We start from the raw sequence: 12,204 nt of genomic DNA, 5'->3' as shown, positions 1-12,204 counted from the left end.
ATGTTGGTTTGGAGATGGGGAACGAGGCTTAGGCACAAATGTACACACTGGGGAATTATCAGCACATAGGTGGTGATTGGAGCCATAGGGTTGGTTAAAGACTAAAGGCAGGAAAGGCAGCTTCTAGTGATGTTATAAAGGGCCTTGAATGACCTATGAAGGTTTTACAAAGTGAGACTGTCTTAGTTAAAGAGATGGTTCAAGTAGGAGTTGAATTAAAGTCTGATTCATTAAGTAAGCATGTGTGGAACATGTTCTGTGTGGCTTGACATGGGTGAGGGCGGTGAACAAAAAAGGCAAAGTCTGCTTTGCCCTTATGCAGCCTATCAGCTTAGGTTGGAGAATCATGTATGTAGTTAATTTTCACAACAATAAGTACTACAAAAGAAAAGTACTCAGGGCACTTTAACAGTACACAGTTCAGGATGGGAATAGAGGAGGGACTGGCACTTAGTCTATGGAGTCAGGGGAGGAATCCTTAAGGAAGTGACATTTCAGCTAACGAATAGACAAGACCCGGGTGAAGGGATGGGGAAACCACTCCAGAGAGAGAAGACGGCATGTGCAAAAGCCCTGAGATGGTAGGGTGTGTTCAAGGGCCTGTGTAGCCTGAGGGAATGAGAGGTGGGTACTTGAGGTGAGGCGGTGATGTAGGTAACCTAACTCTCCAATAACACCCCTGGGAGCTGCTTCATGAGCCCATGCAACTGCTACTCCTCCCTACTTGCACACACCTGGGTTTGTCCGACCAGGTTCATGCCAAAGGAAAACATTTTTACAACAGCAGGATCCTTACGTGAGCAGTGAGCCATAGCCAGGAAAGTCGCTCTTTCCCTTGGCAGCCACCTGGACCTGAATCGGCACCAGAGTTCCATCTTGGAGCTGACTATGGGCATTTATTGACAAGCAGTGAGAAGGTGAAGACTGTGAGAGTTGTCTGGATTTGGAGAGAGGCTGTTCAAGCAAAAAAGAAAGGCAGAGGAATTGAAAAGCCAAGAAATCAATGTGTTTCGGTCAACACGGCTCGCCTGGGAGTATAACGTTTTCGTTTGGCAGCAGCAGAACATGCCTGTTTTGGAACTCAGCGTGTCCAGAAATTAGCTCAAAAGTCAAAATCCAGCCTTGGAACATATTGGTCTTGATGTGTTTCTTTTGTGACTCCTAGCAAACCAATGGGGAAAATAACTTTGGAAGGAAACTTGATTGATTTTTCAAAGAGAGCAAGAACTCTGAAAATGTACCTTAAATCTATTAAAGCCATCCTCCTAGGCAGCTTGTAAGAGAAACTAAATTAGATTGCAGTTCTGTTTTGCAAAAAGTCTTTAATTTGTTTTACCAAATATAGGGACTTTTTTCCCATTATTCCTGTCAGTTTGGATTATTAGGTGAAAAAAATTGGATGGCCAGGTTCTATAATTCACTGTTGTTGTTTTTTCCCCTCCTATTGATAACAAGTGCATCTTCATGTTCCTTCCAGTCTCCAAATACATATTTTGAACTAATAAGCTGTTGTATTCAAGGTAGTTATTTAAAGTTTAAATATAGGGCTCTAGCTGGTTTTGCTCAGTGGGATAGATAGAGTGTCAGCCTGCGGACCAAAGAATACCGGGTTTGATTCTGGTCAAAGGCATGTACTTGGTTGCAGTGTCCTCCTCTGCCTGGGCCCTGGTAGGGGCTGGTGCAGGAAGCAACCAATTGATCTTTTCCTCTCACATCAATGTTTCTCTCTGTCTTTCCCTCTCTTTTCCACTTTCCCTAAAAATCAATGGAAAAATATCCTCCAGTGAGAATAAAAAGAAAATAAAATTAAATATAGGTTCTTCCAGATTTTGTGGTAAAGCAGAATTGCCAAAAATTCAATACTTGGGCTTTAGCGCTTAGTAACAATGGGACCTCTGTGCCTCTATTTTCTCATTTGTAAAATGGAAATAAATAAACCTGTTCACTTACTAAAGAGGGCGTTTTGGAAAGTTAATGAAATAATGCAAGGAAGAGTGCTTTATTTACTGTGCCACCATCCACATGTTAAGTATTAATCTGTTAATAATTCTCATCACTATGACCAAGAAGAAGATCATTCACAGTTAAGACTCAAAGACTTTTTATATCTGCCATGCAAATTTTTATATGTATGCTCTTCATTTATCTCCTCTCTCTCAGTGTTTACAAATATACATAAGAATCACATCTCAGAAATATGGGAAGGGGTGTCCTTTCGCCTCCTATTTTCCAGAGAGGAAAAGAAAAGTTATTTTGTGACTGTCCTAAACATATTTCAAGTGTACCAACAGAATTGTAAAGTATATATCACAGTTTCCCTTTTATCCATTCACAATGTAAAATTTACAAATTTTACATGAAGATAAAAGAGAAAGAAAATAAAAAAAAGAGTGAACAAATTTGAATGGTGATAGCATTGTCCAAGGATTAGAAGAAACACTCATGGGTTATCATATACTAATTATCATGCCTATTGTGTCTGTTGAGGGGAGCCTAAAATAGGACCACTAGGTCTGCATAAGGTGGCACATTTTGTAAAGCAGTCCTATTTCTTCTCCCTCTTCACTCCACACCATGAGAGTCTTGCCTCTCTCTCCTTGCCTTTTCTCAATGGTTTCCACTACTTCTCCCTCTATGGATGAACTATGAAGAGCAATGCCTTGGACATGAACTTCAGGAATAGGAAAAGTTGAGATGCTCTCGAGTACAGACAGAATAGACCTTTCGTGGGGGGGCAGGAGGACAAGTGGCAAGAAGAGATTTTCTCCTTTCTGATTGCAAAATGCTTTCTCTTTCAAATCTCAGGTGACAGTGACCGATGGCGGTTCCTCTCCGAAACAGTCAACCATTTGGGTGGTGGTCCAGGTTTTGGATGAAAATGACAACAAGCCCCAATTCCCCGAGAAGGTCTACCAGATCAAGCTACCAGAACGTGACCGGAAGAAGAGGGGAGAACCCATTTATAGAGCTTTTGCATTTGATAGAGATGAGGGCCCCAACGCCGAAATCTCCTACAGTATAGTGGATGGGAATGATGACGGGAAGTTCTTTGTTGACCCTAAAACTGGCATGGTTTCTTCCAGAAAGCAATTTACAGCTGGGAGTTATGACATCCTAACGGTAAGATTTTTCTGAACCTCAATAACATCAATAGGGGGAGGGAGTTGCTTTCTCATTCATGTGTATTTATTTAAACAGTAAATCTTGAGAGTGAAAAATAGTGGAAGGCTACCTCTGTTTCAGGATCCTTCAAATAGTGATACCATTTTCCTTGGTTGTTTCCTATCCACAAATCCCAGACTACATCCTACTCCACCACACACTCAGCACATTCCCTGTAACCCTAAATTGTTTCAAGGTACTGTGCATAGATGTAAACTAGAGGGTAGGGGAATAGCAGAGTGACACATCCCACCTGCTACTCAGCATCACTCAATGTGTCTCCAAGAATTTCCAAAGAAAACAACTCTCATAATTGTTGACAGTGCGATAGAACATGAACTGTGAATTGTGAGACACAAATCACAGTTACGCTTATTCTCTACAAAGTGGGAGGGGAAAAAACCTTAAGTAAAAAGTGACAAATTTTCAGTGTTAGAAAATTAAAAACAGACATGAGCACCATCTCAAACAGAGACTTAAACTCCCATGTCTAAGATGCCAGCCTGCTCCCCCGACCCCTAACCACATTAGACATATAATACTTATGCCAGAAAGGGGACTGGTCATCCTACAAATGATGGGCACTTTCTAGGGACCCAACAAATGGCATGGGTTGGCACCATCTGCCATCATTCTATTAGTCATCAAACTTCTCTGCTGGATATAGTCCATTCTTTATTCTTTTACACAATGCCCTTTGTCCCTTAATTTATATTTTCACTCCTATTCTCTGGTCTTGGGTTCTTTCTCTGCTCGGTAATGCATCCAGAACAGTGGGCAGAGAAGAGAAGATAATAATAATAATTTAAAAAAAGCTAGCCCTGTTTGTACCATGAGAAGCTCCGATGTAGTAAGTGCTTTTGCAGGTGTGGAAAAACTAGCCAATGGGAATCTGTGAGGATGGCATGGACTGCAGCGGATGCCATTGGTGCCCACCCAGATTCCCTCTACTAGGCTGGTGCAGCTCTCCCCAAACTGATGTGACTGGATGTTGGCCGCTAAGGGCTCAGAGCTGCCCTCTTCTCCAGAGAATCTTCCTTGACTGAATTTCTTGGTTCCGCATTCCCACCCCAGCCCAGCAGCCCACAACCAATGACTGACCGGCACCTGATACAAAACTCCAACCCCTCGCCTCCAGGTGGATCCAGATCGGTGGTGCAGTTAATGACCCCAAGGTCCCTATGGGATAAGGCTGAGATTAGAGTTTAACTGAGACCACATCCTTGCTTAACATCTTCCCCCATCCATCCTTCTTTCTTCACTTCCTTCCTCCTGAAAACACTTCTCCTCTACCCAAAAATCATTTGTACTCAAATCCCTGTCTCGGGATCTGCTCCTAGGGAATCTGACCTAAGACATCTATCTTCAAGGATCCTCCCTCTAACGGGAATTTTCCAGGGCAAAGTGATCATCCATAAACACAGAGCACTAGGGAGCTAGGAGTTGCCACTGTGCCTAAAGGCAGTCACTATTATCCATGCATCTATAAATGTTCATTTCAGTCTGATATTTTTAAGCCCTTTGTTTTCCTTTTATTTCATTGGTGACTTACCTACCCCCTCCTTCCCCCACCCCCCACACCCAATTTAAGTCTAGGATACCATAGCAGTTAACCCTGCACATATGGGTGAGGAGACATGCTTTCCTTGGCTTTTACATCAGACCATATAGAAGAATCATTAACGCCCTCTCTTCCACTCCACTGCCCATGCTCTCATCAAGAGAAGTCTTCACCATCAGTCAGTTGGCATAACTGAAGGGCCTCTGAGGCAAATAGAGCAAGACTGCTGCCTTCCCACACCTACTCCACTTGCCCTGGACTGTGGGAGTGGAATCCTTCTCCACAATAAAGCAGAAAGAGGGAGCTGCAAGACATAACCATACACACACACACACACACACACACACACACACACACACACACACATCTGTGCATACACTTCATTCACACTTAAGCAGAGGTTCACAATGTGCTTTATTCCCTTTCCAGCATCACCCTCCGAGGTATAAAGAATCAAAAGAGCTATTTCTACTCATGTAGCTATCACTCATGACCATAAAAAGCTAAGAATTGTAAGTGCAACATTTGTTTTTCAAGTTTTCCACATCTATAAGGTTGGCTGTGGTCCAAATCACCTTCTGGTGAATGTGGCACGGGACCCCCCGTGGGACCAACTTGAAGCTGTTTCCCTTCCCGTTCCTGAGCTCATTCTTCCCAACCTCCACTCTCTTCTTCCCTTTGCTGACACTGTGATGAGTACGTGCATTCAGTTCAACAATGTATGAGTGACAGGTCCAAACGTCCGCGAGGATCCGAGCTCTAAGACCTCTTTCTGTTTTCTCTCCGTGTGTGAGTAGATAAAGGCAGTGGACAATGGGCGCCCACAGAAATCCTCCACGGCCCGTCTCCACATTGAATGGATTAAAAAACCACCCCCTTCGTCTATACCGCTAACCTTCGATGAGCCGTTTTATAACTTCACAGTCATGGAGAGCGATAGAGTCACCGAGATTGTGGGGGTTGTGTCTGTGCAGCCAGCTAACACCCCTCTGTGGTTTGACATAGTTGGTAAGTTTGAGTCCTCCAGAGCTGTGTGGGGCATTGTGATCATTGAGTGTTTGGAGCAACTAGCAAAAAAACAAAACAAAACAAATTAAGAAAAAAACACTAATGACCAGTGCTAAGATTGAAACATGCAGTGCTAGAATGCAAAAGAGCCAGTAAAATGAGTAATTGACGTGTGCTTTCGTTCCGACTCTGTAGCTAAGCTGAACAGAAAGTGCTCTCTGGCTGGATTTTCCATAGTCCGTTATTTACTGCAATCTTAGTGTCTCTCTGTGTGTCATTTAAATTCTATTGTCACACTTGGCTAATCTCATTTCTAAATGTATTGATGGTACTAGACTTGCTGTCCTTCATTTCTCTCCTTTTCTTCACCTTTTTTCTGCATTCTGTTCTTTTTTTTTTCTGCTCCCGACTGCCCTGCTTCAAGGTGGCAAGCATGCTCGAGAGATGTTCTATATTCTACAGACAGCTTGTGGGCAGAACTGTTCAACAGAAGGTACCCTTAGTGCAAACACATTTGCTAAAATACAACTATCCAATCTGCCTTTTACAGCTTTTTTTTTAAGCGAATTAAATGACATCTTTCATAACCGCCTGTGACAGGCTGAGGTGCAGCCCACAGACCTCATTCCCGCCTCTAACAGCGATTGCATTACTCGTATCCAGTGACTCTTTTATTTGAGGTTGGATGGGGTTTGGGTTTCCAGTGGGGATTGTTCTGATTTAGTTTTCATTGTTTTTGAGGTATCCTGGGCTTTTTTTGTTGTTTTGCTTTCGTCTTTTTTTTTGTAGGTTGGTTTATTTAATGGGGCCTTTTCCAATTGAGAAGTAAAGTAAAATATATCCCAACTCGTCAGTTTTGCAGCGGTAATGCCGTTCCTAGCCCCCAAAACCCCACCAGGAGGAGTTTCCTGGCTGCTCTCCACAAAAGGAAGGGCAGGAAATGGAACCAGGATATATAGCCAGTGAGAGCTTCCCTCAAGAGCTGAATAGAGAAAGCAGATGGAAGCATGCAGGATAGACCTTGGGAGCCAACCTTTGCATTCCTTGAAAGCAAGCAAGCACGCAGGCTGCAAAAGGAGAGGGTGAAACAGCACTTGCTGCCCTCAGAAAACCCTCAGGGAGAGCGGTGGAGAGGAAATAAGTGCTGAGGACCAGGAAACCTAGGCTGTTGCTCAGAGGAGAGAGAGGAGAGTGTCTGCCAGCCCTGGATCTGACTGGGCTGAGCTAGAGCTGGCTTCCCACGGTTCTCTGTGGGAGGCGGGAATCCAGATTGCTGGTCTGGGGGAGTCATTTCCTTCCACATGTCACTGCCTGGAAAGGATGGGCAGGAACCTGCCGCTCTTTCCCAGGAATGACTGGATCTGGGGAAAGCATTTGGAACATTCCACGTCCGTTTTAATGAGGCACAGAAAAAGATTGCCTCATGACCCCCAACCAGACCTCCGAACTCCAAGCAAGAAAGGGCTTGTTTCCTACATATTTCATCTTCTGAAATGATGGTAGAACGTCTCTGCTTTACTTAATTGGCATTAATCACAGCATCCCCGTACATGGCCATCCTCATTCCAAGCTTTCAGCTCCTTCTTCATCTCTGCTTAATGCATTTGACATGGAACCTCCTCTGATCCACAAAAGATGTCTCTGCTTCGATATCTTCTCAGTAATTTTCAAGTCATTGAGTTATTATCTGATGCAGCTTTCTCTTTCTTGGTGAAACCAAGGGCTGCCTCTATGTATCGCCTGGTTGTCTGTGTTCTCTGCGTTGGTGGTTCCTTTGCTACCACGCCCAGGTGGAATCTCAGAAAGTGCATTTCAGTGTCAACATGTGTCCTTGGTGCCGGGCCTCCCGGGGCATGTGTGATAGTGACTTCTTTTATAATAAGTAACCCAAAGGAGTGTAGTCCAAACCCAACAGGCAACGGGCCTCCTGGGGTGCTGCCCCCAGTTGTGGAGAAGCTGCCCTCTCTCATCAGCCACCAGTTTATGTCCCTCCTTCCCTGGTAGTCCAGTTTGCAAGCATCTGGACAGCCTGACAACATTGCTTCTGTCCCTTGTGTGGTCTGTGCATACAACCCCCTGACCCTCAGCATGTCCCACCACCTTCCCCGCCCACCCTCTTCAAAAGCACTGCAAGCACACCTTTCATTGATGCTCATTCTGACCAGCCATCTGACCCCAGTTAGCCAAGGCAAGTTTGCAATTCCTCAGCATTCCAGCATGTGTGTGTGTATGATTATGTATAGGTAAGCATGCCTGGTAGTACTGCATGTTCCCTTACTTGCATGTTTTATATCAGCATTATTAGTGCTATTGTATATTTTCATTCACATTTCATTCTCTATCTCCATTCATAAGGCTTAAGTTCAAGACCTTTGTTTCTTCATTCTGTCCTTCTGCCAATGCTTCTGTTGTGGTCCACTGAGGGTATGTAGGATAAACAATGGTGATCAATAGAGATGGCCCAGGTAGACAATGCATTAACCCTGTGATGCCATCTGAGGTCAGCTGAGTGCATGTGACCTTCCATTGCATTCCCAGCCATATCCACCACCGCTCTAAGAGGGGCAGTTTGCAAATGAGAGCCCTCCCTAGGAAGAGTCCTTTTAGGCTGCTCCAAATGTATGTTTGGGAATCACTGTCAAAACCATGGCATCCGTTTTCTGCTTCTCCCTGTTGGTGTGTCTCAGTGCTGTACTCTTCCTATAGCATCCTCTCGGAGTTGGTGTCCAGAGTCGATCCTTAATGAAGACCACAGGGTTGTCCTCTGGTCTGTGATGCTTCCGTCGCAGAGATGCCCCCGGTGACCTCTAGCCAAGCTTCTCCTACAAGCAGAACGTACTTAGCTGGAGGCTCAAACAGAACATGATTTTATTTCCACCCCCCCACATCTACCCAACTTCTTGAAACACCAACTCCCTATTTCACTGCAAAAATAAAATACTTTCCCCAGGTGCTGGTTGCTTTCAATCTAGATATAGTCCCTCTTCCACAAAAATCCCCCTTTGAAAATCTTTTCTAATCTAACAATCTTTTTTCTCCAATCTGCAGACAACAGCTTGTTGTTTTCTTTATCATATTCAAACATTTCATTCTCACTTTTAAGATTTCTTGCTTATTTATCTTTAGCCATTGAAACTTCCCTCTCTCTTCCCTTTCTCCTTACTAAGCATCTTTCCTGTCCAAGCTAACAATAGAGGCAAGAGGGAACAGTACTTCCAATGGTTAAGAAACGTAGCAGTGCACTATAATTGAATGCTAAGAATAGACATGAGGCATACCGTGTCAGCATGGATCTGAAACAGGGTCTCAGATTAAAGTAGGTCTTGCCCAGGTAAATACTCTCTGACTCTTCCATGGGGAGTCAAGGCAGGCTTCCATTATAAACCTAGTGGCTTGTGAGCTTCTGTTTGACACTCCGTTGACTAATGAGTTTTCCAACCACTGGATAGGGGCTTAATCACAAGGAACAACAACAGCCTGTAATTATTGGAATCCAGAGTCTAGGTCAGTGATCGGCAAACTCATTAGTCAACAGAGCAGCAAACCGCGGCTCTCGAGCCACATGTGTTTTCTGCTTCTCCCTCTTCAAACTTGAGAGCTGCAGTTTGCCGACCACTGACCTAGTGCATTCAGACACCTACACTGACACTCGGGGTAACAGAGACTATAACATCCTGGTCTAGCACTTACAGCTCACAACTGCTGTAACAGATGCATTCTCATTAAGTGAGCACAGTGTTTCAGCATGCTTTCCCCCCTGAGAGTAGTCTCCTCATTTCCAGTTATACATCTACTTGATTCTTGTTTAATTGCATTTCTTTCCTCCCACCAAAATATGATTTCAGAAAAACTGTATGGCCAGCATGATTTTGTTCCTGAGCCTGGACTCTCTGCCCCAAGGATCTGCCAGTCATGTTCCTGTGTCTCCAAAGAGACCACTGCTCACAAGATGTTACACAGCTAGACTCTGCTTAGCTTCCAGAAACAGAAGCCCAACTTGTAACCTAGTTAAGGAAGCTGATATTAAAAGGAAACATAATAAAGTTCAGCTGTTCTGTGTTTAAACAGCCCAATGCACAGCATGTTTCTTCTGAGTGTTAAAAAGGGGGGGGTGAAGATGGGGGGGGGGAGTCATGAAGGGAACAAAGTTAACCCATAATCCTTTGTGGCTTTATCACATATCTTCACACTTCTCATGAGACTCTAATTTCAACTCAGTAGCTTCATGATTTACACACTCGCTGATGTGCACACACTGAGGTTCGCCGTTCGGTCCCCATATCTTGATCCCAATGGCAAACATTTGTATTGTAAAGGCCACCGTCCTTGCCCACCTCAAGCAATTCCTCTTCACCCACAGAAATGATGGGGGGTGTTTCCACCCACTTTTGTAGCTTCAGTCCTGACTTAGGCTAGAGAAAGTGTTTATTGTAGATCGTAAACGATGACAATATCTTTGTGCATTTGCCTTACCCAGTGTGCAGAGAGGAGACAGGCTATTCCTTGAAATACTTCTCTGAGGGTGTGAGCTAGCACACAGGACCAACTCGGGCGGAAATACCTTTCTGTGTTGCAGGTGGTTAGGGACTGCCTGGCCCCTCATTGTCATCGGTTTCTGCGCCTCTGGGTTCTTGGATGCTTCTGTCTCATAAGCTGAACACCTGTCCCTCTTGAACCTTGTCCCCAATGGAGCCCTCCCTTTTTAGGGTTGGATCACGTGGGCAAGTTAAACTCTTTGGTGGCACTAGCAGCAGCCTTGTTCTCTGACCAGAGCTTGGATGTGTCTGGGTCTTCTCTGACCAAATGGTCACATGTCTAATCACAACATTCTTACGCTCCCCTCCTGAAAGGAACCATGTCTGTGCACCATATCTAACATTGCTGTCTCTCCATCCAGGTGACATTTGCTCAATTGATGTTCAGTTGACATCAAACACTTCATTTCTCCTATTCTGCACTCTGCCCCTCATTTGATCCCAAATAGGCACCTCTTTTCTCCATAGCAACAATACAGGCCATGGGAGCGCACCCGGAGAGATGTAGGGAAAATAGTAAAAAGCCTAAGCAGTACTTTCTTATGTCCGTTGTTTTAAGAAAGTGAATTTTAAATCAGATCATTGAAGGCATTTTCCTTCCTACCACTGTTTCCTGCCCTCCGCCCCACCTCTCCTGCCCGCCATGTAAATGCCCTTTTCAGCCTCGTGCTGTGCTTGCTTCGCTCCAAGGCAGAAAATTATTCACGATCAAACGTTTAGCACTTTCCCCTTAAGTTCCGTGTACACGCGGAGCTTGACTGAACAGCTTGTGAACGACTCCCTTAATTCATTGAGATTCAGCAGCTCCGTGTTTTGGGTGCTTCTCCAATAACACATCCCCCTTGGTGACTACTAGGTTTGGCTTGATATTTTTGCAATTGCACGGAGAGTGGAATGGAATCATATGCTGGGGGCGGGGCCCGGAAACTTCTCTGAGAGGGAAGTGGTGTGATCCTCACCACTGGGTCTCACCATGGGGAGATGGTGATGCTTGCGCACTTCCTAAAGAAAAATGACCAAATTGTGGCCCAACACCCTGCTGCCCAGCACAGTCAAGCAGTAGCTGCTGGCTCATGGGATTTTTGTACTTGTCCCATTTTTTAAAAGTTTTTTTTAAGACATTCTGTCTTGCTGTATTTAATTTTAGAACCCAGTAGATATCTAAGATACCTCCTCTGCTCTTTGTTGACCCTGTTACACCTGTCTTGATGGGAAACAGTCACAGAGGAATGTCCCCAACGTGACTTATCTGTTTTGTGGGCTGTTCACAACCTCGCTTTAACCATCTCTGCCGCACACCCCTGCCGCGACGCCCGGGCTGTGGCTTTCCCACTTCCCCACTTTGTTGACACTCGGACCCTTTGCTGGGGTGCCCTTTTCTTCTCCCCCTTTTTGTTGAGCTAAGGCTGCCGCAGCAGCTCACTCTGGCTTTGCATGTTGTGTTACTGGCTCTGAGGAAGCACAGCTTGGTTAAAGGGAAGGCTGCTAGTGGAAACGGGCTCCTTCCATCTGAGAGTCTCGCCCCAGATGAATTGCTATGAAATGAAATCGCCTTTCAGGCTATAAAGGAGCCTGAAAAAAATGAGCCCTGGGGTCGGGGTTGGGGGGGGGGGGGGCGGGCGGGGAAGATGGAGTTGTTTATGAGATGGGATGCTTAAGTGGTAGTTATTAAATTGTGTGAGGGTTGATGGTGAACTGCTGGTCTAGGCTCTGTGTCCCCTGTCAGAAATTCATTTTAAAACAAAAGGCAAGATTTTGGGAACCTTGTTTTACATGAAATCTTGGTTTAACTGGGAGCAAACGCCCTGGAGGCGCTGTTCAGTGGCTGTGAGCCCGGCTGATGGACTGGGAGCCACCTCACAGGCTCTCTCAGGCGCTCCTTGGTCTGCTTTTTGCTTGCCTGTCTCCCCGACCCCCTTTAAAGGTTTCTGTTCTAGA

General features: G+C 44.9%; 1 protein-coding gene across 6 annotated transcripts in view; it reads left to right on the top strand.

The window, feature by feature from the left end:
* FAT3 (FAT atypical cadherin 3) overlaps positions 1-12,204 on the top strand; it is a 644,128-nt gene that overhangs the window by 512,097 nt on the left and 119,827 nt on the right. For all 6 annotated transcript variants that reach the window (XM_084895365.1, XM_084895366.1, XM_084895364.1 and 3 more), the window contains 2 exons: positions 2,806-3,120; positions 5,521-5,731. In XM_084895365.1, the coding sequence (XP_084751491.1) occupies positions 2,806-3,120; positions 5,521-5,731 (526 nt within the window). The remainder of the gene's footprint in view (positions 1-2,805; positions 3,121-5,520; positions 5,732-12,204) is intronic.

The sequence above is a fragment of the Pipistrellus hanaki genome (assembly GCF_964339955.1).
Source record: "Pipistrellus hanaki genome assembly, chromosome: 9".
NCBI lineage: Eukaryota > Metazoa > Chordata > Mammalia > Chiroptera > Vespertilionidae > Pipistrellus > Pipistrellus hanaki.
Note: the sequence above shows the minus strand (reverse complement) of the source record. Positions and strands in the feature narration are given on the sequence as shown.